We start from the raw sequence: 27,983 nt of genomic DNA on the forward strand, positions 1-27,983 counted from the left end.
AATAAGTTAGCATTTCGACGAGGAATCGAGGGCTATGAAAGCTGGATATACGCATGAGGGGACAGTCCGGGGTCAATTGTGTTGTCTTCTACTCATTCCAGAGCTCTCAATCTGCACAGACGGGCTTTTTTCTTCCAATCACAGCGGGAAGCGGCCTCGGATGCCGGAGAAGTTATTGGGTGCCGTGCGCCCGGTTCGGTTTGGTCCACAGCGCATCATCTATAGGATCATGTGAATCCCGTGTGGGATTTACGAGATCTTAAGAAATTTTAGATATGCCACTTGTCGTGTATATACCCAAAGTGTCTATTATACAATGAAAGCTTCTATGGTAACTCAATTCGGTATTGGACGGGTAGAAAGGAATCACGTAATAGTAATTATTCAAATATTTCAGACTTTCAACCAATGTTGACTTGTTCAATTCTTAAGCAATCAAGAGCAGTGATCGATCTATCGTGTTCGATCTGTCGTCGTTTTAGTTCTGGGACCTGTGATGGATCCATCCAGTAAATAAATCAGTGGATAATAACATCTTGAGCTGGATCAAATGTTGATTAGGATGATCGGGACATCAATTAAAGATCACATTTTCCCAAAAGGAAGTTGCTAACGAATATGCCGAGCACCATGTTAGTGCGAATTCTGAGATGGCCAGTGCCCAACTTGTTTTATGTTATTTCTTCACTATCGGAATCCTGCCAAGCTCAAGAAGACAAAGGATAAGGGAAAGAGATTATGGACAATATCTTGTGATTTTCCTTTTTTTTTTTTTTTTTTTTTTTACTAAAAGATCTCCCACCACTTCTCCAAACAAACCTTAAACTATTGCAAAATGATATCATATGGTCACATCATTTTCCTCATGAGATAGGAAACCCTGAAAAGGAGAACGTGAAGAGTCGGTCAATCATGAGAACTCTTCACTCCGACCCGATATTTGGTCAATTTAGTCACAGCACATCAACCACTCCCATGGGAATTTATTCAATCACACTTGGAATTACAACACAACACACTTTGCATATCCCTTATATTGACGGACTAGTGGGGGATTAGGGCAAATTGACGCACGACGGAAACGGCACAAGAAGTTGCGGTTTAAGCGCAGGCGTCGGGGTTCAGCAACAGGCACTCTTCGACAACTTTGTAGAGTCCCATGGCCTTTTCTTTGCCCTGCAAGCTCCACACCCTCCTTATGGGGAAATTGTGAAAAAAGTCCTAAACCTTTCACACTTTTTCCAATTCAGTCCTAAACCTTTTAAGTTTGCAAAATCAGTCTTAAACTATTTTACTTAGTGTCGATTAAGTCCTATTCGTCGGAAATAGCTGACGTGGACGCCGGCCGTTTTACATGGCCCCGCCGGCAACAATATTTAATGATTTTTTAAAAATTTTATTTAAAATAATAGATTTTTTCTTTTGGTTTGCTTACCTTAAGGCCGGCGACCCCCGTCGGATTAGGGCTAGCAAGGGTCGCTGCCCCCTGGGGAAGGACCGGCGGGCGTCATTGGCCCCCGGGCAAGAGCGGGCGGGGGTCGGTGACCCCTGCGAGTCCATAGGCGAGGGCCTAGAATCCCCTGCGGCCAAAGGCGAGGGATTGCGACCTCGCCCTCGCGGCCACGGCGAGGGCGTAGTGGCCCTCTCCCGCACTCGCCGTGGTCAAATCTGGGCAAGGGTCGCCATGGCTAGATCTGGCCATGGCAAGGGCATGCAAGGGCTGCGACACCCTCGCCGTGGCCCGGAGGGCGAGGGTCGCGACCCCTCGCCTTCGACAGCAAGGGATTCAAGACCCTCGCCCGGGGACATGCGGGAGTCACCGAGCCCCACAGGCTCTTGCCCGTGGGCTGGCGAACCTTGGCGCTCCTTGCCCGAGGGCTGGCGAACCCTAGGGCTCCTTGCCCGGGGGCTGGCGACCCTGTCGGCCCTAATCCGGCCGAGGTGGCCGGTCATGGAGCTAGCAAACCAAAAAAATGGAAAATAAAAAAAAAAATTAGATTTTTTAAATAAAAATATTTAAAAATTATCCACTTGGCCATTGGAGGTACCACGTAAGACGACCGGCATCCAGGTCGTTGATTTCCGGAGAATAGAACCGAATCGGCACAAAGTGAAAAGATCCGGGACTGAATTAACAAACTTAAAAAGTTTAGGATTGAATTGGCGAAAGTGTGAAAGGTTTAGCACTTTTTTTGACGATTTCCCCCTCGTTAGTATGGTATTCGCTGGTCATCTTGCAGACGCATCCACCGTCACCCGTAGCCAAGAATTTGACCCCGTAGACGACCGATTCGGTCTTGTCAAAGATCACGTCACCTTCGATCAGGGTGTACTTGCAAACTAGGTTGACAGTGTCGAGAGCGTTGATTCTGTGCTTCAAGAACTTCAAGTGACTACCTGTAATACCACGTAAAAACCAGACAACGTTATATAGGAGGCGCGCAAATAAATAGACATTCATATAAAAGTGAAAGGAATGGGACTTTTCCAGGATCATTATAAACTAACCTTCGGCAAAGTTGGTATCCTTGACCCTTCCGGGTCCTCCATCTCCTTCGACGAACTCGATGCTCTTGTTACCCTGAGGGGGCGATCTTGGAATTAGGTTGTGGGAATCAAGAATAAGACCCTTGAACATTCTTGATGGAGCAACAGGGGTCGTGAACTCTTGGTTATATGTGGTAACACCCATGTTTTTGTCTTGCCAGAGGAAAGAGAGAATTGAACTAGAGATTTGGAGATAATGTGAAGGAATGTGTGTGAGTGCTTCTTACTAGTGCAAGAACTTGAGTTTGATACAGAAGATGAAGAACCAGGGTGCTATGTATACTCTTTGAAAGGGGGGCTTGGCTTTTAAGGCCTTCACATTCACGACTAAGAGAGTAGAGAGCTCTCCATGGTGGACCGACCAACCAAACACTTTGCTTTTTCTTCTTTTTTCTAGGTTTAAAATTAATGTTTTGAAAGTCTCCGGTTCATGGACCCGCCATTTTTAAAGTCGCAAGGGTAGAGAAATAGCCCTTGCCTTGGACCCAATTGTCGACTTAACCAGTACGTTAATGCTGCCAAGTTCTTGGATTCCCATAAGCAAAGATGGTATTAATTTCGTTTTTGGACCGAGATATATTTATTTCGATGAATTAAGAAACTGCCCCGCTTAAAGGAGGAAAAAGAGAAACAAGATATTGGAAATAAAGTCAATCGGATAAGTCCGATGAAATTTCATGTATTTTATGAGAATAACGTAGATATAATACCAGTGGGTGATTAGTTGGGCTTAGGCAACCTCATGATCGATTAGAGCGGTATTTCAACGACGAATACATGAAACAGGATGAGCAAAGAGGGAAGAGGTATACCAAAAATAATAATAATAATAACGAAAAGAGAAGAGAAAAGAAAAATCGAAAAGCAAACGAGAACACATCTCGAACGTGATATGCTTATCTGTTCCACTTAATAGGACTAATTTAAAACATAAGGGTACCATTTGATTCGTTGCGGAAAAATTGTACTAAACCTCCATTAAGTAATCGACGTCTTGCTGAGAAAATGGAGACGGTAATTGGACAATGAGCCCTCGCCAATAAAAAGAGTTGATGTTAACCACTGCATTTATTCAAATAAAAGTTTAACTTTCCGACTATGAAGAGAACCTTGACATTTGAAATAAATTAACCTTATAGAAAAGTTGACCACAAGTCAATGTAAGTAAAAATCATGCATCTTCTCCATCCTTGACCTTTTAGCTACCACATACCACTGATTTAGATGACAATAAGTATGGTACCTGGGCCTTTCTTTAAGAGAATTCGCTATGTAACAATCTTTGATTGACCATTAGATTAACAACTTATTTTGGACCGTAAAAAATAAATAACAATTAATTAAAAACTGTTGTGAGGCTCACTCTTTCAAGAATTTTTGGCCGAAAATGTGATGTTGCTCTCATAGCCGTCCAAAGAATATTACCTTGGCAAAACCCTTCCTTTAAATCTTAATTAATTGGTTTGAATTATTTTATCTTAGATCATGCAAAAGCCTCCCGACGAGCTGCAAATGAAAATAGTTGATGCCTTAACTGAAGAATATTCTCTTCCCTCAGTTAAACAAATCATAAGGGTTTGTCCCGTTTTGTTGGGCCAGTTTATGGATTAAATATTATGAACAACAGTTGCTTAACATAAAAAAAATCAGTTTTAAACAGAGGGATTAGCGGAATTTTAGGAATTAAATTCTAATTGTTGCCAATTTGAGATATTAAATGACAGCTGTTAGGGAATAATGGCACAAATATTTTTGAACTTTGACTTAATGTGTAATGTGATCCGTTAACTTTTAATTTGTCTAATGTGATCTATGAATTTTAGCCCAATGTGCAATGTGATCTCTGAACTTTTAATTTGTTCAGTGTGGTACATGAATTAAACTATATGATCTTCAGTTTTGCGCTGAATTTGAATTAATTAAAAGACAATATTGGACATTCTCATTTAGTTAAGCTTATGAGTTAAATTAAACACGTGTGAAAAGTTTAGGGATCACATTGAACAAATTAAAAGTTGATGGACCACATTATATATTGTTTCTGAAACATCGAGGATAAGAGAAAGAGATGATTATTAATAATATCTGGTGATCTTTCTTTAAATGAAAACGACATTATACGGTCTCATCACATTCTCATTGGAAGGTTGAAACGTACATAACTAAAGCATGAGTATCAATGATTCCAATGCAAATTTATTCAATCACACTTAGACTTTCAATGGATCACACTTGGATATCACTTATAGTGACAGACATGGGAAATTAGGGCAAAATGGCATATTACGGGAACGGCACAAGAAGTTGCGATTTAAGCGTAGACAGCGGGGTTCGCCAACAGGCACTCTTCAACAACTTTGTAGAGTCCCATAGCCTTTTCTTTGCCTTGTTTGATATCTTCTTCCTTGAGCTCTACATCCCCATTGGTGTGATGTTCACTGGCCATCCTACAGACGCATCCACTATTGCTCGAAGCCAAGAATTGAACCTCGTAGACGACCGTTTTGATCTTGTCAAAGATCACCGTGCCTTCAATAAGAGTGTCCTTGCAGACCAGGTTTTCCGCTTCGAGAGTGTCGATTTTGTGCTTCAAGAATTTCAAGTGACCACCTATAATACTACGTAAAAATTGGATGGCATTGTTTAGGAGATGCTTTAACGAAGAGGAATTCGTATAGCGGTGACACAAATGGGACTTTTCAAGCATCATTTGATACATAAACTAACGTTCGGCGAAGTTGGTGACCTTGATTCTTCCAGCTCCTCCATCTCCTTCGACAAACTCGATGCTCTTAATACCCTGAGAGGAAATCTTGGGAATTAAGTTGTGGAATCAAGAATTAAAGCCTTGAACATTCTGGATGGAACGATGGGGTGGTGAATTCTTGGGTAAATGTGGTGGCACCCATGTTTTTGTCTTGGGAGAGGCAAGGGAATTGACCTAGAAATTTGGAGAAAATATGGACGAATGTGTTTGAGTGCTTCTTACTAGTGCAAGAACTGTGTTTGATGAGGAAGACGATGAACCAGGGTGCTAGTTATAGTCTTGAAAGGGTTATATAGAAGTATATATCTTCTTAGGCCTTCACTTTCACGTTAAGGGAGTTAGAGAACACTCCATGGTGGAATGACTTGCCAAGAATTTGTGTTTTCTTTTTCTTTTTTTTTTTTGGCAAGATAAGTATGTATATAACTTTCCAAAGCGCTAATTACAAAGAAAAGACCGAACACAAAAACCTTGTATCCATTAGTACACGTAGACGAGTCTCAATGGGTGGAAAGGTGTAGCAGCCTATCAAGATACACAAACTGAAAGCGCATCTACCAAACAAGCCGACCAGACGGCTAAACAAGTAAAAGAGAACGGCCAAAACAGCAGCCAATCTAAACAAAGATTACCTAACGGGCCAAACAAGTGGCGGCAAAAGAATTTGTGTTTTTTCGTCTCTTTTTAGTTTTAAAATTAATGTTTTGAAAGTCTCTAGTTCATACCATGGACCCATCATTTTCTAGAGTCAGAAGGGGACAGAAATAACTCTCGTCAGCGACTTGCACTGACTTGTCAACTTAACTAATACGTTTTTCATTTTGGTCGAAAAACTTAACTAATACGTTAAGGATGCAACATTCTTGGATTCCAATAGGCAAGATGGTATTCATTTCATTTTTGGACTGAGATATATTTATTTCGACGAATTAAGAAAATGCTCCACGTAAAAGAGAAAATATAGAAATAAGATATTGACAAGAAAGTCACTTGTATATGAATTTTTTCTAAGCGATACTAGAGATTATTTTTAGAAAAATGTTTTTTCAATCATTTATTTTCGGCAAAACAAATAATGAGAATGTATTGTGTCGCACCTCTATCCTCGGGTACGCAATATCCCTACCTAAATGCGTCAGGTCATAAGGGATAATGTCCCAGGCACGTTATTGACCCATTTCTTTTTATCTTCTTATTAAGCACATACGGAAACAATTTACTCCCAGACGACACATTAAAGTAGGAATAGTAAAGCGGGATACACAACAATCAACATCTATAAAAGTCTATTTCATTTAAGACTATTCGTTAACCCCGAGAAGTCTATTTATACATGTAGACCCCACTTCAGGGCTACTTCCTACAACCCACAAAGAATATCATGTTAAGGTTCACGTTACTTCCCAAACTACTCCAATAAAAAATAAGATTCACGTCCACTTCCAATTCGCCATAGCTAAGGGCCTAAAAAAGGGGTTAACAACAATGGGGTGAGATATAAATCTCGGTGAGTCAATGCCTAAGCTAGATTAGGGCGTTGATTCGCATAGGGCGGCCTAAACATATAGTGCGGATCAACGACAGATCAATAGCGTGCGATCTACGCCACGCTCTAGCTATCACAAAAATAGGCACAACCCAACAAAATATTACAACCACATGCAAGCTTACCGGACCTTGGATTACGCATAATGCAATGCTTGACTCGACTCAACAGTCATAACAATCAAGGCAAACAACCATAATACCACACAGCTAATATACATAGTACACCACACGTATTCCGATTATTAATAGTCATTTGGCCCGGCACACTAGATAGTTAGTGCCTGCACACTTGACGGTAGGTACATAGCACACTAGATAGTTGGTGCTCTATTGGCGGGACCAGGTAATGTTCCTTACTTCCGATGATGGCTTCCGATGGTCCGTGTGATTCCTATCGACATGGCATGGAACCGCTAGGAATTCCTGTATGGGATTCGATCCATCATGAGCTGCGATCGATATCCGATCAACCCAACGACACGGATTGTCATGCATCTAACAAGTCGTGTGATTCTGATCGACACGGCACGAGATTGTTAGGGAAACCATTGTGATCATTCAAGCACTTTCAACAACCAGCCACTTTTTATTTTGTGCATTTAGCCGAATGCTCATACAGACATGCTCAAAGACTCGGCCCACGGCTATTTTCATGCTCAAATATGCAATTTGATCACACATGGTCACGTGAATGCACAACTTATCCAACAAACCTTGCATCTTATACGGGGTGATCAACTCTCATAATATATATACCCAATTAGTGCACACAACAATCAACCAATAATCACCCAATCGAGTAATTAGTAGTAATGATTAACCAAATATAATTAATTACTCTAGTTACGGTCAATTAGCTCGATCGTAATTAATTAATACCAGGTTCATAAAGTTGAGCCGACATAAGCCAAACACATTTGACAATTGATCGCCCACTTAGCTCTAACCTATTGCTGACTCTCGATCAAACAACCGCAACCAACAAATCAATACAGTCTAACATCAACTAGCCATAGTGCAACTTAGCTAATTGTGGTCATTTAACCTAACTAGGCTTACTAATCTAAACCGATTACAATTACTAATTACTCCACAATCAATGATAACCGATCTATCCCTAAATGTAATTAATATATTAACCGAGGGTTAGGGGTTAAGTTACAACTTAATGACGTTTGGTGATGACTTAGGTGCATCGGTGACAACCATAATTACGCACGTCGGTGGCATAGGTTCGGACTACGGGTTTTGGTCACGGTGGCTGCGAGGTTTGGTTCAAGTTAAGCTCGGATCTAAGGGGTTCCCGACCCCGGTCGACTCACCGGTCGACAGATCTCGGGCAGCCAATAGATGCTTAGGCCGGTAGGTGGTTCACGATGACCACTCGGGTTGATTCAGGTTACGGCGACTCGGCAAGGATATGTATTGGGTCTCGAGTCACGGTAACTCCGGAGTTCGTGGGTCGGGTCGGCGGTAGAGATCGGGCTCAAGGGACTCTCGGGTCCAAGGGTGACATGGCGGAACACCGCTTAGCGAGATCCTCGGCTCGAGGCTCTCGGGTCATGGATTGGCGAATGTAGCATTGGGTCCAAAGGAGGCAGCAATCGGAGGTTTGTTAGGCGTCGAGGCTAGGGTCACGGGTCGGCGGGGTTCGGTGATGACGAGGCTAGGTGGCCGGGCTCGCGGGTAACGGACGATCGATGATGAAACGGGTTCGGATCCACGGCGGCCGATAGGCTAGGTTCAGCGAACTCGGGCAAAGGAGGAGGAGGGTAGTAGGCTCGAATGTCGGGCTAATCGTGGGTTGCGGCTAGACTGTCGCCGCGGCCGAGGGTGGCCGGACGAGCGTCAAAGGCGACGAGGGGGAGGACAACGGGGCTGTGGGTTCGTGCGGCCGAGCCGAGGGCTTTGTTGGGGTTACCATTGGCTCACAAACAACGACGGTCGTCGGGCGACGATTGGCTGCTAAACGAGGTGGTGTGGATGGCGGTGGTGCGGTAGCGCGCGGTAGAGCCGTTGCTGAAGAAACATCGAAGAAGAAGATGAAGAAAGAAGGAGAAGATGAGGAAGATGATGAACAGTGAGGGTAGGGGGTCGGCTCGCGCGCGCCCGAGAGAGAGAGAGAGAGAGAGAGAGAGAGCTGATGGGATGGGGGTAGCCAAAATGACATAAAGGGGAAGGTGGGTCCCATGGGTCAAAGTCAGATTTGAAATATTTTTGTCTTTAAGTGCATAATATCTAAGGGTACTCTGGTAACTCGGCTTGTGGGGTAAAACTAATCTACCGGTACTAAAAACTAAGGGCAAATTGGGATTTTCACTTCTAGGGCTCAACCAAGGTTAGGTTCAAGTGCGAAGGGCCTTGATACTACGATGTGATGGCTCGACTATCCTAGCTCGACTTTATCCGACCGACGTCTTAAAATAAATCAAATATTGTCTCTTAAATCCTCAAAAATTCAAATTTAATTACCAGGCTAGAATGCGGGACTCAAATTCATCGAATCCATTTTTCTTACGGACGTCGAAATTTCGAGGTGTAACAACTCTCCCCTTCTTAGGAAATTTCATTCTCGAAATTAGACCACTACGCGACCTCAAATAGATAAAGATATCGGCGTCTCACAATGTCCTCATTGCTTGTCATACAATACTCGTTTCGTATTAATTCTTAACTCAATTCAGCGTAGTAGAACCTCGGTGCGACCATCAATATACAAGTCGGGTTCAAGCCCATAATCCTAAATTACCAACCTGCCACAATTCCTTATTCACAATCCGTCTGGACAAGTTACATCATCTAACTCCAAAAGTCCAAACCTAAATTGTCACCATATGAACCACAGAAATCAGCCATCCCTACTCAACAATCAACAATCTCTTAACCAACAAACAGATAGAAGTTGTTACCATTTCCCATACTAAACGCAATCACATCCCACAACATATCACCTAGCGTCCGAATTATCCTTTCATACCGGCCATCGGTTTGCGGATGATAGACCGTACTAAACCGTAGCTTTGTTTCCAACTCGGTCTGTGGACTTTTTCGAAACATGACGGTGAACTTGGGATTGCAATCCGAAGTGATCATCCCTGGCATTCCATAAAGACGTACTACCTGTAATGCATATAGTTCAATATATTTGTCTAGAGCAAAATCCTTTCTCATTGCTATAAAACGAGTAGACTTCGTCAATCTGCCCACTATGACCCAAATTGATTCATGTCCCCTTTGACTTCTTGACAATTTCCATCACAAAGTTCATTGTGATATGCTCCCATTTTTACTCTGGAATCTCCAACGGCTATGGCAGTCCACTAGACTTACAATATTGCACCTTGACTTGCCGGTACGTCTAACACTTCATCACGTGCTTGGCTATACTAGCCTTCCCACCATTCCACTAGTAATATTGTCCCAAATTCTGGTACATTCTTGTGCTAACTGGACTAATACTATAGCAACTGTGATAGGTGTCCGTCAATATTTCTTCCTTGTCAAAAGTAATCCCCTTGTGATTAAAAGCTCACCTAACTATGTCACCCTGCTATGCTTCCGATACACACTCTGATCATTTGTCTTCCTAAATTGTAACATCTTGCAATCTTAACTTTATTCTGGATCATCACCACCTTAGTAACTTAAAGACTCAACTAGCAAATCCCACCATATTATCCACTCTCAACATGCCATTACGAACTTTCCTTGCTCGTGCCCATAGTCTTTGCTCCACATATTTGCCTGAAGTTTTAATGGTTACGGTCCTCGGATAGTATACACTCCACCACGACCTTATTGAAGTTTCAGAGAGAGATATATATATATATATATATATATATATATATATATCTCAAAATCAATCAAATTGAGCAGCATCAAGAATTTTTAGAATTCAAAAGAAAAATTTTGAAAAGAAAAGAAAATGAAAGCGAAGGCCCCGAGGATTCAAATCCTTCATCCTTTCTTCACTTACTCTCTCAAGTCACTTCAAGGAAATGGATAATTAATATTTCTATTAAAATTCAAGATTTTGTGTTAAACACTACAGCTCTTTTTGACACTAGTGCAGATCCGAACTGGATCCGTGAAGGATTAATCCCGAAAAAATATTTTGACAAAACCATTGAAGCCTTGAAAACTGCTTCAGGAGGCCATTTGAATATCGGATACAAACTCCCAGAGGTTTTGATAATTAAAGATAATATTTCTTTAAAAACATCTTTCTTATCGGCTAAAGATTTAAAACAAAGTGTTATTCTCGGAACTCATTTCATAACTTTAATCCAACCTTTTATGGTTACTCAGGAAGGAATTGAGACAAACATTTTGGGTAGTAAAATTACTTTCCATTTTATTTCAAAACCTCGGACGAGGAATTTAAATATTTTGCAAGAACGATCTATCAAGAAGATTAATTGTCTCATCCGAGATAAAGAATCTCATCTTTTATTTTTAAAAGAAGAACTGGAGTATAAAAGGATTGAACAATGGATAGTTCACCCTAATATACAAAAGAAAATTCTTCTTTTAGAAAATAAATTAAAATTGGAAGTCTGTTATTCTCTTCCTAACACTTTTTGGAATAGGAAAAAACATATTGTTGACTTACCTTACGAACCAGATTTTGATGAGAAAAATATTCCTACAAAGGCAAGACCATCACATATGAATTTTGAACTTTTGATTTTATGCAAAAAGGAAATTGAGGACCTTTTGCAAAAGGGTTTAATCCGCAAGAGCAAGTCTCCATGGAGTTGTTCTGCTTTTTACATCAATAAAAATGCAGAATTAGAATGTGGAGTCCCCGGACTTGTTGTGAATTATAAATCTTTAAATTTTGCCTTAAAATGGATTCGTTACCCAATCCCTAATAAAAAGGATCTCCTGAGCAGATTATGTCGTTCTAAGGTTTTTTCTAAATTCGATATGAAATTTGGATTTTGGGCAAATTCAAATTTCTGAAAAAGACCGTTATAAGACGGCTTTCACTGTTCCTTTTGACCAATTTGAATGGAACGTCATGCCTTTTGGACTAAAGAATGCACCTTCTGAATTTCAAAGAATTATGAATGATATTTTTAATCCTGATTTTGATTACATTATTGTTTACATCGATGATATTTTGATATTCTCTTCCAGCATTGATTCACATTTTAAACATGTTAATCAATTTTTTAAAATTACTAAATAGAATGGATTAGCTTCGTCCCCAACAAAGATTTTGATGTTCCAAACAAAAATCAGATTTCTTGGCCATTATATTGAGCATGGTACTATCGTACCTATTGAGAGATCTATTCAATTTGTAGAAAAATTTCCCGATGAATTGAAAGACAAGACCCAATTGCAAAGATTTCTTGGATCTTTGAATTATGTTATTGATTTTATTTCCAATATTAATATCATTTATAAACCTTTACACCAAAGGTTAAAGAAAAATCCAGTCCCTTGGACTAATATGCATTCTGACACGGTCCGCAAAATTAAAACACTTGTCAAAGAAATTCCTTGTTTACATCTTGCAGACCCTTCTGCTTTTAAAATTGTAGAAACCGACGCATTCGAAATAGGATACAGAGGTATTTTGAAACAAAAGAATGACCTTGGTAAAGAAAAAATTGTGCAATTTATTTCTAAACATTGGAATGATACACAAAAAAATTATTCTACTGTTAAAAAAGAAATTCTTGCCATCGTTCTTTCCATTTCTAAATTTCAAGGAGACCTTTTGAATAAAAAATTTCTACTAAGGATTGATTGTAAATCTGCAAAACATATCTTGCAGAAAGACATTTGAATATTGCATCAAAACAAATTTTTGCACGATGGCAAGCCATCTTATCTGTTTTCGATTTTGACATTGAATTTATAAATGGAGATTTAAATTCTTTACCGGACTTTCTCACACGAGAATTTCTACGGGGAAAAAATTCCTTCACCATGCCCCCCAAAAAGACAAAGGCAAAGGCAAAGCCTCTGCCCGGCCGGAAGCCCAAATAGTACCGGTAAAGTTGACCCCCATCCGAAGGCGGCTTGAGGCCACCCAATCTTCGGAAAAACTTTTGACCCAGCCTCAACCACGGGTACCCTCCGGTCCGGGACAATCGTCTTCGACCAAATTTTTAAAACATCCAGGCTCAAGAGAATCACCCTCAGCCCTCATACCTTTTGATAAACTTGCTATTGTTCCTCCGGAACTTTTGAGGCAAATGGGATGCAAATTGGTTGTCCCGGAAGAGGTAAAATCCCCTTCACCTTTAAAACCAAAAAATATTTTGAGTGAGGTGGTTCTTTCGGCACCGCCAACCCCTCATAAAACTGTTAAAAAGAAATCCAAGTTTTTTCAAAAACACTTGGAAAAAATCTTCTGAGTTGAAAAAAGTGTTTTATCATAATGACCCCTTTATTTTTGCAAAAAACATGTTTGGAGAAAATCAGTATTATACTCCACATGATAACATGAAAACAGTTGACTATTTTGAAAGGATTTTGACATAGACCGAGTCCGTGAAATTTAGACATTTTGCTGATAATAGAAATCCAGATATTATCAACTATTCCCCTGCAAAAATAACAAGGGTCATTCACCCTTTTGAGTGGGATATTGCCCCTAAAACATCAGTCAAATTCAATACAAAGTCGATCGAGATCCTTTCTTTTAGACCAACCTTTACTTATTTTGATTATCAACAAGCTCGCTGGAATTCTTTCTTCAAGCGGAACCCCAATAGAACCCATACTTCGTTGTTCTATTTTGAAGAAAATTTTAACATCACCACACTACCATACTGGTTTATACGGTGGTGGGACCACTTTGGCCCTCTTACCAATATACTTCCCCATACCATTCAAGAGTCCTATCGTATCTTTAAAACATCTTATACACCTACAACAATTGAAAAGGTGTATCCGGCCTTTCTGATGTTCTCGACCACTTTTCGTTTCTCCTGGCTAACAGCCTGGAATTTTGAATACCAAGTTGGAGCCCCGGGTTCCACTTTTGTGATACTATCCAGACGATTTAAAACTAAATGGTGCGATGGTTTCAATTTTTGGGATAAATGCTCTACTGCAGCTATCCAAACCTGGATCCAATCAAGACAGACCGGATCTAGGACAACCCCTACCAATACTTCTTCTTTACATGACCGGTCGATAGTAGTTTCAAAATTAGCGGGAGCTTCTACGTAAGGTGATTTCGAGCAGATGATGAAACAAGGCGTCGAAGACTATGAAAGCACCGGGAATTCCCAAGCAGCCTCACAACATAGTGGAAACACTAATGAGGATGATTGCTACGGTATTCTTCTCGGGATAATTTGGGTAGATGTTGCCGACGAAGCGAAAGAAGATGTTGAAGACTTAGCATTAGATTCCTAGAAATTTTGATGTATTTCTACATCGTATAACACCGTACACTGTAGACTTTCATTGTACACTGTATAATGTAGTGGCTTTAATTTATAAGCGTAGCACTATAGCAACAGTAAATTTTTGTCTTTAAAAAACCAGAAGAAGAATGTTACGGACAGAACGTTCTTCTCGCAGAAAACACTGAGCCTTGCCATTTCCAAACCCTCTCTCCATCCTTCTAACCCTTTTGATACCTTTTGATATCTTCTCTTCCATAGCACTTTACGAGCATCTATAAGAGAAGAACTAACCACTTTTGCCTTCAAGACCCCATTTTGAAGAAACCTTTGTGAGCTTCCTGGAAAGTTTTCCAGTAAGTAAACCCGGATCTTCCCCGATATTTCTATTTTCTTCTCGGATCTACTCCAGATTTTTCTGTTTTTGGAGTTTTTATGTGCGGATCTACGGATTTTTCTTGTAATCTTTCAATATTGTGAAATACATTGTGAAGTTTTCATATTTCCAAGCTTAATACCCACAAACTGCGGAAGGCTCTGCCTCCTACTTGTGGCGTTGTGAGCCGTGTACTTTTTATTTTGTACTTACTTTCTGTACCTTAAAATTTTGCAATTTTAAAGCCCCAAAATCGGAAGGCCGTGCCTCCTATTTGTGGTCTACATCACTATATCCCTTTGTGCATATTCTGTTTTAAACTGATTTAGCTATTAAGTGAACAAAGTGCGGAGTCCGCCGGGAGCCCTCCTCTCGTCTTGATTAACTTCGGCTTGTTCTTAATATCTCAACTAGCGAAAAAGTCAGATCTCCCGACTCCCTTGCATATGTTTGATCTTTTGATTTTGTTTATATTTACTATCTGTTTACATGTTGTTATCATTTTAACTTGTATAATTTTAATTTGGAACCTTGTAAATTTTATTTGTGAATTTGGAGAGTTCTTTGCTTTAGACACTCCCATAGACATAATTCACAGTATTCACTTCCGACGTTATTAATTTTATCTTGTTTTCTTCTACGTACTTTCAGCATTCTCCTCTTCAATATTTAGTTTCTTTTTTATGCAACGGTTTATCGATCTGCAGGTTCCCTTATGGTATCGAAATTTCAGAAACTTGATCATAATCTAGAACCGCAACTTCTTTGGGTGTGTGTGTGTGTGTGTGTCTATATATATATATATCGGAAGTGTCCGAGTGAGGTTAGAAAGAAAAGAGAAAAAAGATAGAGATAGAGATAGAGAATAAGATGCCAGGAGAAAAAAATAGGGTTTTTAGGCTTTATGAAACAGGTTTCAAATTCGGTTTGGTTCCCGGATGGTTCTTCACTCGGAATTGGGATCCGGCTAATTCCACCAGAACCCGGAAACAGACCAATTTTCAAGGCGGTTGATCTAGTTCTTGAGTAGAACTGGTCTAGTTGCACAACCCTACTTAACATGACACATCAATTTTGAAAACTGATTTCCTTCATAACAGTTCGTGTTTGAACTACACTATTAAGAAAGGCGCCCACATAAGAATATTAGGAATTATTCCTAAACCTATTGTGCAACCGCCAATTAAATCCAAAATTTTTCAATTTTGCCATTTTAATCCTAAACCTTTAGATGATTGCCAATGTAGTCATCCTGGTCACTTTTAAGCCGAAAGCGCTTACGTTGATACCTAGTTAGTGTCGGACAGCACTAACATGCATAATTTTTATAGGTATTTTTAATTTTTTTGAAATTTTCTTTCCTTTTGTTTTCCTTTTTTCGTTTTTTTTTTCTGCATTGAATTTTCGGCCGGTGGGGTCATCGGCTACAGGTGAAGGCCTCTGCCCTCGCCGCCTTTGGGGACAACAGGAAATTTGATAAAGGAAAAAAAGAAATGAAAAGAAAAGAAAGGAGAGAAAATAAAATAAAAATGGAAAAATTCAGAAAATTATTAAAAAATTCCAAAACATTATTCATGTCAACTTGTTGTACCATGTAAGATAGCCAACCTTGACTGGATATTCACATAAGGACTTTCCAGCCAATTATATTAGTAAATCTTCAAAATATTCAGAACTAAATTTACAAAAAGGGCAGGACTTTTTAGATAATATTTTGAATTATATGGCGGTATTGATACACTTAAAAACGTTACAAGAATAAATTATATGTCGTGAGGCCAACTAGATATAAATAGGGCAAAAAAAAAAAAAAAAGCACGCGATAAATACGCTACTTTTAAATAACACGAGATGCCGTTAATTAGTCTGCCAAATCGGACTCGATAAAAAAAAAAAAAGTGAGAATGCATGATTTTGGCATGTGAAGGATTTATGGAAGTCTCACAGAAAGATCGCATCCATTTCATGATGGGAAGACGACAAAGCTTTGTTAGACAACCCTCTTTAGGTATGGGATTCACGGAACATGGTCGAATGAATGGCGTGATGTTTGGCTTATTCGATGAGGGAATATCGGGACTCGTTCGAGGCCAATTTGCCACATGCATGACCTGTAATGGATTTGTATACTTGTGTCTACGACAAGATAAACATATGATAATGCAGAAATCTCTGTCTGAAAAATCAAGTTATGGGGACATTGTTACAACACTATTCTCATCGATTGTTTTTTTTAGAATTATTTCAGGAAAAAAGTATATATGAAATTTTTTAATCGAGAGTAGGAATATAGCGAGGAACAGAAATGTTGGGCCAAGTCACAAGCCTGAACACACACACACACATGTAATGCATATGTATATATAGAATTAAGGCCTTCACAAATTGAAGATGAGGCTTCTATTTTGTCGGTCATTTCCACTCATTTGGTTGAGGATACCATTTACAATGGGTTTTTGATAGTTTATTTGTAAAAAAACAAAAGTGCCTTATCCCTCATAGAAAAGATGTGAGTATGTAGGCCAATATACGAGTGTGGAAATCTTCTAGGCTTACAATTGAAAATCATGGGCTAAGTAGGCTAGATCATATAATATCCATGTGGGGTGTGCAATTAGTAGGCGTACCTAGCATTTTGAGTTGGCATTAACTAATATTTGTTTATATCTAATTTTGAGATTATAAAAAAAAGAAAACAAATTCACAGTTTTTGGACATGAGAAGTTGTATTCTTTTTTAAACATGTTTGTTCACATTTTCGCTATTTTATATTCAATGTTTTCGCTTCAATTTTTTTGTTTTTTGTTTTTTTGTAGACATACATCCATTGTTCTTTAATTGTCATTTTTTAGAGTTCTTATAAAAATACTAGAATTGCTATATGGTATTTTCATCTGACACTTTGATGTATCCTGGAAGAGCCCATTTATACAAAATGGGAAAGGGGCCCACTTTTGCAAGTAACCATTAACAAACTCGTGGGGCGAATAATTCATTATAGACAACAAATTACCACGAAAGTGCAATTGAGTCCTAAAAATTTCAAAAAATGCAATTAATGAAAGGACATTATTTCATCAATTTAACAAATTTTATGACTCGATTGCACTTTCTAAAAGTCTTAGGACTCATTTATATTTTCGTGACAAGTTTTAAGACTTCCAAAACATTTGCCATTTATTTCAAAATTATAGCACTGCGAAGTTGAGTAAAACAAATTTCTAAAAGTTACTATAAACTGTTGAAACTTTGAAGGTGTGCAGCAGCCGTAACGTGTTTGTCAAGGGAAAATAACACAAACAGTCCATAAACTTTGACCCAATAAGCAATGTAATCCCTGCATTTTTAATTTGATCAATATGATCCTTGAACTTTAACCCAATGTGCAATGTGGTTCATGAACTTTCAATTTGTTTAATGTGGTTCCCGAACTTTTGGAATATGTTCAATTTAGTCCTTAAACTATAAGAAAATATTCAAAGTCATCCCTGAATTTGAATAGTGGAAGGACTACCTTGGATATTTTCCTATAATTTAGGAACTAAGTTGAATATATTTCAAAAGTTTAAGAATCAATTTTAGTCAAATTAAAAGTTCGGAGACCACATTGCACATTGAGCTAAAGTTCAGGGACCATTTTGATCAAATTAAAAGCTTACGGACCACATTGCTTATTGGATCAAAGTTCATGGACCATTTGTGTCACGCCCCGCACCCATCGGCATGCCAACATTCCTTCTCGGTCATTAAGTTATGACGTCTTAGGAAGCATCACCGACCCATTTAGAATTTTCTGTTAATTAAACGAACACGAAAGTGATCCACTTCCCCAAACAAACATATCTATAGGGATAGAATAGTAGGACATCACATCAACATCAGCAAAAGATCACTTTTATTTATTTATGTCGTTAATCCTAGAGAGTACATATACTCATAAGCCCTACCTCAAGGCCACTTTCTACCACCACACAAAATATTCTAATTTAGGGTCGGGGTTAACTCTACTCTAAGCTACTCCACAAAGAGATCTATGTCCTTCCTAAAGCCAGAACTGCTTTCCTAAGTTAAGGGCCTGAAATTTGGTTAATAACAATGGGTGAGATATAAAATCTCAGCAAGTTAACGACCTAAGTTTCCGTTAGGAGGTCAACTCAGCTCGGATGTATTTAAAACCTACCTTGCAACACCGTATAAATATGCGAGTATGCTACCACATGATCATAGGTAACTTTACTTGCCTTGGCACGCGCCTTGCACGTTACAACTTACTGTAAGCAACACATTGCAATAAACAAATGCATAATCAGAACATATGCCACTTTCTCGTGCGCAATGTGTTCAAGCATACTCTTATCATTATGGCCACTCATGGCACGCCCGTTCTCACACGGGGATTTTTCGGTTCTGCCGGCATCTATTCGTTCAATCAATTACGATCGATCGAGGGCACGCCTATTTTTCTACGGGGGTCTTCTGTGGGTATTTATCTAGTCGATCAATTACGGCCAATCGAGGGCATGCCCGTCTTTCTACGGGAGTCTTCTGGCTTTTCTAGGAATATATCCTTTCGATCAATTACAGCCGTTCGAGGGCACGCTTGTCTTCCTATGGGGTCTTCCGGTTTTTCCGAGAATATATCCTTTTGATCAATTACGGCTGATCAAGGGCACACCCGTCTTTCTACGGGGGTCTTCCAACTCATTCAGGTATTCTCATACTAACTCAACTCTCATGTCATGTATGCAATAAATAAATTGTATGTGACCAAATACTTAGTAAATAAACTGCACGTGACCACGTACTTAGTAAATAAATTGCACGTAACTAAATACTTAGTAAATAAATTGCAAGTGATTGAATACTGAATGAATAAATTGCGCGTGACCAAATACATAGTAAATAAATTGCACGTGACTAAATGCATGGAATTCAATCATCGTCCTTGTACATTGCCAAATAATTTATTAGAAAAGTCAATTTATAAAGCTATTCCCATTAGCCGCTTCATAACATAATACTAAATATTTTACTAGAGCATATTAATAAATAGAATATCTAATTACTAAAAATTAATTTACTTAATTAGAAAATAATAATTAATTATCAAAATACCGATAGCCTATTGTAAAAATATGCGATAACCTATCGTAAAATAGATGATAACTTATCACATTTTTTATAACTTATCAAGTCCACTTATCACTTATCACTTATCAAGATAGTTTATCGACTATGGTTAATTAACCCAACCATGGTTAACAAAAGTAATATGGTTAATTAATCTAACCAAGGTTAACTAAATCAACCATGGTTAACTAACCCAAATATGGTTAATTGACCCAATCATAGTTAATTAGATTAGTTCTAAGCATATTTGGACTAATCTAAACATAACCTAATCAAGTTTAACATATTAATCAAGGGATTAGGGCGATAACTCACCCGAATGCAAAATCGAGAACGCTGGCGCGTCGACGTTGGTGAGGGCTACACGTGGCTTGGTCTAAAATCAACAAGGAACAACGTCGGATGGCTGAACGAACCGGGTCTCCACCAACCAGCCTCTGTCCAGCTCAGATCCATGAAAATCGAATGATTTCTTTGACAAATAGTTTTCATATCTAAATTGCCCTTGATCTTACGGTCGCGTAGGAGAAAATGGAGCTCAATTCGCCCTCCGGACGAGCTCAAACAAGCGATTTTTTCTCGGACGCGCGCAAAAAACAGAGAGAGAGAGAGAGAGAGAGAGAGAGAGAGAGAGAGAGAGAGAGAGAGAGAGAGAGAGAGTTATCACAAGAAGGCTTCTTGAACAAGCTTATCCAAGATAGAAAACCCTCATTATTGCCAAGCCTCAAAAGTCTTCACCATCATCAAAGTTTCTTGGTTTTTTGCTAATAACTCAAGGAGGGTAATTTGGTCATTTCACAAAGCAAGGGCAATTTGGAAATTTCACAAAGTATAGTGTGAAGTACTATGTGCGTATTGGAGCTAGTATTTTGTACGAACTCGTATAAATTGAAATTAGGCTCAAATGAATAGAGTTTGAGCTTTAGAATGGCCTAATGGGCTTTAGTATGCCCACTTAGCTTGCTCTTGGGCCTAGATGGCCGAAACCTACTTGGGCTTTAGGCCTAATGGGTCCTCGTCCGGCCCGCCTTCTCGTAGGCTCCAAATCTCGGCTCGTTGATCCTTAAAACGAAAGTCTCGAGAAAATCGATAAATTGACATCTCAATGAGGCGACGTCCAAAAGTTTAGCCATGAGATTCTCGAAGATTCGATATCCATATACGGATTTTAATCCATTGTCAAGATTGATCGATTGTAACTATAGTTCATCTCGAGCTAACAGGCGGTTTTGAGGAGTAACGTGTATTCGACCCGTAGTTGATTTGATATCAATCTACGTTTAAGCTATCTCAAACCATGGATGATCTCGGTTGTTATGTAATTGCGATGGGTCAATCACTAGTTCCAATTTACTCGATTACCAGGAATTGGTTTAAGATCGTTCACAATTCATACAATGGTTAGGTGGAATCACCCGCGATCCGATTGTATACTATTGTCGAAACATTATATAGCTGTTCCTTGATCGGTTCTTAATGGCTCAAAACTGTTCCTCGTCAATCCTTATGGTCAAATTGTCAATCCATAGTTGAGTTCTCCGGTCAAGCGTATCTATATCCTTTTATAGCATTTCCCTTTTGGTTTGCCTCTCGTGAGTGATCAATTTAGAGCGAGAATTACTAACAGTGTATCGATTAAAATAAATCATTTCATTACATCCCGAATAGGGTCGAATTTGAGGTCTTATCAAGATGCTAGAGATGGTAATTGGACCACGATCCCATGCCAACCAAAGTCGACGTTGATCGTTGCACAAGTGTTTTTCTATTCAAAGTCATCTTTCCAACAAAAAAAAAATTAAAAGATTAGCCTGTTATTCGGCATTAATTTACCTAGCAAAAGTTGCCCAAGTCAATGTGAGAATAATCGTACAACTGCCCTTTCCTTGTCCTGTTAGATACCAAGTACAATTGATCGGATAACATTCACTATGTTACATTGGCCTTCGCTAAAATCTTAATTAAGTAGTCTGGTCTTACTTTGTTCTTAGATCATGTAAAAGCCCACCAACAAATTGCACAAAAAAATTGATCTAGGTTTGATATTTCAATAAATTCATATCAAAACTGAAGAATTTCTCCTGCCTCGGTTAATCAAATTTTAAGCAATATAGTAAATTGCTTTGGAAATATTAGGAGATTCTCTAGAAGAAATAGCTTGCGACAGATTATCTATTTTTTCCTACGAGTTTGTAGATGGTATCTTATGAATAAACACTACGAGTGATAGATTTCGGGGTGGATAGGTTATAGACCTTAAACTTGAAGCCTACGTTATTAGAATCGGTTCTCGGTCTTTAAAATCTGGAACCTATCATGTTTGTCCTAAAACCTGTCATGTTTTTCTAGTTTGGTTTCATTGCTGACTGAATATTGACATAAGCATTTTTCACTAATTACATTAGCAAAACGTCTAAAGATATAGGACTAAATTAATAACAACTTTAAGACATTTTAGATAATTTTTTCAATTATATGACAGCATTTATTCATCCAAAAACGTTACGAGAATAAATTATATGTGGGAGGCCAACTATATATCAACGGGAAATAAATGCACCGTACACGATAAACATGCTACTTAAATAACATGAGATCGCCTTGATTAGTCTGCCATTTCGGACTAGATAAAAAGAAATAAGCTGAGAACGCATAATTTTGGCATGTGAATGGTTTATGGAAGTCTCACGGAAAGATGGCAACCACTTCATGATGGGAAGACGACAAAACTTTGTCAGAAAACTTTTTTAGCCGTACATTCACGGAACATGGTTGAATGAATGGTATGGTCTTCCGTTTATTCGATGAAGACAAACTTTGGAGGGAATATCGCCACTCATTCGAGGCCAAACTGCTACACGCATGACTTGGGGTGACAAAAAAAAATCGGGATATACTCAATCCAGATCGGACAATACCCAACTAGTTAGTTTTGGATGGTTTTCACCGGGTACTGGTCCTGTTTTTGGTTCCAATTTGTTGGAATCGACGGCTACCGGTTCGGTTCCTTGTTTCTTTTGGAACCACCCAACCATATCAATCGGACCGGACTTATTTATGCAATATATATTCCTTTAGTTCACACTTTCTCACGTGAGGGCTACTCCATAAATGCATTCCTTCCATATCATTTCTTTTTGTTTTTAGCTACATCTATTTTTGAATATCTAAAAGAATCCCTCTATGTCATTTTTGCAATAAGATTTGCAAGGATAAAGATGAAGCCGAGGTATGATTCAGTGACATGAAAGCATTAATTTCTCGATGCCTTCATAGGAAAGTTAGAACATAATCAAGAAGTAATGGAATTCCACCTGAAACGATTGGTTCCATGGATCTACTCGGGAACCGGACCGGACCGGTGGTTCGATTCTCGAGTGGATCAATGCAATGAGCGAAAATTTTCGTACTAAAGTGAGTATCCTACAATTCTTTTGGCACTTATGGTGTTCTTCCCCCATAAAATTGTAATTCACTGATGTTTGTATAAAATTTGCCAATTTGGAACGGTTTTCTATTATTTGGCGCATGGAAGGTAGAATCACGGTTATGTTTAGCAATTAAAAAGAAGCCCTTGCTGGGTTAGGGTCGTTTCCTCGGTTTAATTTCCTCGGTCTATAGTAAGAGCCTCTTTGTTAAAGCCGCAGCTGAATTACAGTTGACTCGTGCTATATGAACTGTGAAAACTTTGCATATTTGGTAATGCAATGTTTTAAAGTTGCAGCAGCTCAAAGGCGAGTAAAAACAGTTTTCCAAAAGTTGCTATAGACCATTAAAACTTTGGAGGTGGTTCAGATGTGACGTGTTTGTCAAACACGTCATAGAAGTTGCGGCACCTCTTTCACGGCCGAAGCTATCGGCGGGACCTCTACCAAATAGTATCTTGAACTCTCGAAAAATTCGACTTCGCTTCATTACTTCTTAAACCGGGTTGTGATCTCTGTAATGAACCTAGTTATTTAAGCGTGGTTTTATGAAGGTTTACTCATGGCTTTATCTAATCGCAAGACCCCACTCTTTGAAGCATTTTGTTCAGTTTTGGCGACATTAATTTGTAATGGTTGAACGTAACCCCTCATTTCAGTAAAAAACAAGAGTCCAAGAGGTTATTTCCAAGGCCCAAAAAGCTATGAGCACAGCTTTGTGTTCCATTAACTGAAATGCCCTCGTAACATTCCCCTTGTGGAGCAGTAAGTACCTCAACCGCTCCAAACCCGTGATCGTGAATGAGGAAATTAGACTCCCAAGGCCAGTAATTTTGTTCTTGTGTTACATCTTTTTTTACTGCGACTTTCCATCTATTGTTCTGGGATATGGTTGTAAGGGGGAAAAAGGTGCAGTTGGTCTCTATGCTGATCAATTGCATTCGTTCAACAGGTTGGGAATCTTCTGATAAATATGTGTGGGAGTTTGTCCTTAAGTTTCACGGATCACAAGCGGATTCAAAAGTAAAAATAGTCACGTATAACTTTAATATGACTTCTCAAAGCACTCCATTTATTTCAATGTGACAACTCTGGGGAGAGCTTAAGGTCCATCGACTTAGATCTCCCAAAGCAAATCCAACACAACATGGCCCAGAAGAAAAGATTTAAATGAAAAACCGCACACACAATTTCAATGAAAAAGAAAGGTCTACTTAAAAGGCGCATCGCATCAAGCATAAACATCGGGATTGGCTGAAAGATACTCCTCGACGACCTTGTACAGCCCCATAGCCTTCTCTTTGCCCTGTTTGATATCCTCTTCCTTAAGCTCCACACCAGCTTTTGTGTGGTACTCACTGGACATCTTGCAGACGCATCCACCATTGCTTGAAGCCTCAAATTTGACCTCGTAAACAACGGATTCAGTTTTATCAAAGATCACATCGTCTTCAATTAAGGTGTACTTGTAGACGAGGTTATCGGAGTCGAGAGCATCGATCTTATGTTTCAAATACTTCAAGTGACCACCTGGCATAACAAGTCATCAATTTGAAACTCTTGCTTAGAATCACCACAAGAGGCTACCAATAAGAAAGGCGGATTCGAACATGCACATCAATGATTAAGCACAAAAAGTACCTTCGGCAAAGTTGATCTGCTTGATGCTTCCAACTCCTCCATCTCCTTCGATGAACTCAATACTCTTGATGCCCTGAGGGGCAATTTTGGGGATGAGATTGTGGGAATCGAGAACCAAAGCCTTGAACATTCTTGATGGGGCAATTGGGGTTGTGAATTCTTGGGTAAAGGTAGTGATGGCCATGCTTGTTTTTTAGAGTAAAGATCTCGAACTGGAGAGACGTGAAAAAGATATTCTTGAAGGTAGAAGAAGACTGTTGAGTTTGCTGTGAAGATGTTGAGCAACAAGGATGTGTATTTATAGATTCTAGGAAATGAGTGTGTGATGGTTTCGTAGCACTCCACTTTCGACTAGCCCCACTTCTAGATGTAAAAGCATGTATATCCCCATTTTTTAGAGATTGGTTGAAGTCTAAAACGTAAATAAAATACACTTGAAATGAGCCATACTGGCCATTGACCGCCGCAGTATGGCAAATTCTGCATATTTTCATAGTTTCTATATGGTAAGGTGGACCCAACAGCAAGAAAAATTGATTCGTTTCTTTATTTTCTTTTCCCATGTGATCGTTTCATCTATAGATTCCTTCTATGACAAAAAAAAAAAAAAAAAGGAAAAAAAAAGCCGCACCTACATAAAATCTATCTTGAAGAATATGATAAACTGAAGGCCTCAAGATCTTTCTTGTGCCTACATCTTATTCAAATTTTAGTAATCAAATTTGTTTAGGAAGTTTTGCCATCATCAAGAAAAGGAGATTGTTGAGAAAACATCCTTAAGAACGTTTTGATTCTGACAAAAATGTTCTGTACCTCATAAAATGTTGTAAATAATCGAAGTGTTATATCTCGGGTGTAACACATTAATGGAGAAGCCTATATTTATCCTAATTGGTGTTCAGACTCAAGCCAAAGTTATTGCATATTTTCATTTTGAAGGAGTTGAATTATGTTATCTAGATTAAATGGTATATCACTTATGTAGATTCATTTATACTTTTGAAGAAGACTAATGTGCGAGCATTAACGAGTACTTTATCGAGCTTATATTCAAAATTCTAATATGTTCGGACTACGAAGACTATTTCTATTTTTGAAAGTTGTTTAGATTCTAAAATATAACATTTCCAAATTCTGAATACCCATGCCCGACGAATGTCCGTTATTGCTAAAGTATTTATGGAAGTTTATAATCTTTGATTGATAAGATTATTCTACAATATATTAGTAGAATATCCTTGATTGGAAATTACCTTCTAAGAGACAAGACAACTTCCATGTTGTAACAAATGTGAAAAGCAAACACAGAACACAAGGATTTACATGGTTTGATTAAGGTGATCTACGTCCACGGGTGAGGCAAAACAAGATTCCACTTTAATAAAAGAGAGTACAGATTACAAAAGTCGGTCTTATCGACCGAACAAAAGCACACGGCTCACAAGTCTCTCATATAAGGAAAATCCTCAATCTAAACAAAAAAAACCCTATACTAATAACCGAGTTGGGCCTATCGGCCCAACTTTTCGCCTCACGAACTAAATCTCAATTTTTTCTCCACTTTTGGGCCGTACAAATTAATATGTCGGGTCAAGTGATGAACCGAACCGAGTACATAAAATTCAAGACATATTTAACATTCCATATTTGAAGAACTCCATTTATAGAAACGGAAGATTGAGTTGTATGAGCGATCGAATCTGAAAGGTTCGGATTCAACACCACCAATCATCAAATCTCCCAAGATATAGTCTCGTTCAATCTAGTTTGATGACGTTCAATCAATCATTGAAGAGCGATCATTCGAAGACCCATCGAGTGGCTAGTTTGGGGGTGAAGGAGTATAAAAGGAGATCCATGGTGCCGCTAGGTGTGTGATCAAAATCGTCAATTCCAAAGTGTTAGAGTGCTTCAAATTCTATACTTGTTCTCGAGAGCTACATACTATAGTTTGTGAGAGGTTTTCTAAAAGTACGAGAGAGTAATCACTTGTAGACCTTCATTGATTCATCTAGTGGAATCGAGCCTATCGGCTATCGCCGTGGGAGAGTAGACGTAGATTTGATCAAAGTTGAACCGCTATAATCTTCGTTTGCAAAATTCTCTATCTCTAAACTCTTTCTCTTACATTTGATAGAGTACCACCTATTGTTATTCAAAATCATAACTGCACTTATTTAGATTTTGAAATGGTGCTTAATTTGATTTGTTTCGTTTAATTCTGCAATTTAGAGTCACATTTGTTCAGAATGACCTATTCACCACCATTAGGTGATATTGCTAGATATAACACCTCCATCTCCATCGACGCACTCGATGCTCTTAATACCCTGAGGGGCGATCTCGGGAATTAGGTGTTGGAAATCAAGAATCAAAGCCTTGACCATCCTCGATGGAGCAATGAGGGTAGTGAATTCTTAAGTAAGTGTGGTGACGCCCATGTTTTTGTCTTGGGAGAGGAAAGGGAATTGACCTAGAGATTTGGAGAAAGTATGAACGAATGTGTGTGAGTGCTTCTTACTGGTGCAAGAACTGTGTTTGATGTAGAAGATGAAGAACCACGGTGCAATTTATAGACTCTTGAAGGGCGTTTTATTTTTTTAACTAAAAAAGGGTGTTTTATCTTTATTTTTTATTTTATAATCTTTTAAGGCCTTCCCATTCGTATTAAGGTAGTTAGAGAGAACTCCATGGTGGAAAGACCGGCCAAGAATTTGTGTTTATTCGTCTTGTTTTTCTGTTAAAAAAAATCAATGTTTTCAAAGTCTCCACTTCATGCCACGGACCAGCCAAATTCTAGAGAGTCACAAGGAGAAAAGAAGAGCCCTTGCCAGCGACTTGGACCATGTTGTCAACTTAACTTAATACGTTATTCATGCAAAATTCTTGGATTGAAATCGGAAACATGGTATGAATTTCATTTTTGGAATGAGGTATGGTTTTTTCGATGAATTAAGACACTGCTCCACAGAAACAGAGGAAAGAGAAAAATAAGATGTTGGATAACTTCACTTCTAAAAAGTTGGATGAAATGCCATTCACTTAGGCAAGAAGTGGCGGTGATGATTAATTAGAGGGGTACTACGACTACTAGTACACGAAGGAGGAACACAAAAGAACGAGAAAAGAGAGAAAAACAAAAAGAGAAAATGGTTCAAGAAAAGAAGAAAATGAGA

The 27,983-nt window shown here is 38.8% G+C and overlaps 1 protein-coding gene and 1 pseudogene across 1 annotated transcript; both read right to left on the bottom strand.

Moving 5' to 3' along the window:
- Positions 1–805: 805 nt before the first annotated feature.
- Positions 806–27,329, bottom strand: LOC115751750 (major allergen Pru ar 1-like). Its single transcript, XM_030689731.2, has 4 exons — positions 27,234–27,329; positions 24,808–24,976; positions 24,477–24,696; positions 806–1,180 (listed from the first exon to the last, which is right to left on the bottom strand). Exons 1-4 carry the CDS (start codon positions 27,246–27,248, stop codon positions 1,102–1,104), a joined length of 483 nt encoding a protein of 160 aa, XP_030545591.2. The 5' UTR covers positions 27,249–27,329; the 3' UTR covers positions 806–1,101.
- On the bottom strand, positions 4,781–5,471 carry LOC125312858 (annotated as a pseudogene).
- Positions 27,330–27,983: the final 654 nt, after the last annotated feature.

Source organism: Rhodamnia argentea, chromosome 1 (genome assembly GCF_020921035.1).
Source record: "Rhodamnia argentea isolate NSW1041297 chromosome 1, ASM2092103v1, whole genome shotgun sequence".
Lineage (NCBI taxonomy): Eukaryota > Viridiplantae > Streptophyta > Magnoliopsida > Myrtales > Myrtaceae > Rhodamnia > Rhodamnia argentea.

Coding starts and splice junctions, on each gene's coding strand:
- LOC115751750 (XM_030689731.2), bottom strand. Junction 24,697..24,807: donor GCAGATCAACTTTGCCGAAG/GTACTTTTTGTG, acceptor TTGTTATGCCAG/GTGGTCACTTGAAGTATTTG. Junction 1,181..24,476: donor CTTAAGGAAGAGGATATCAA/ACAGGGCAAAGA, acceptor GGTGTGGAGCTT/GCAGGGCAAAGAAAAGGCCA.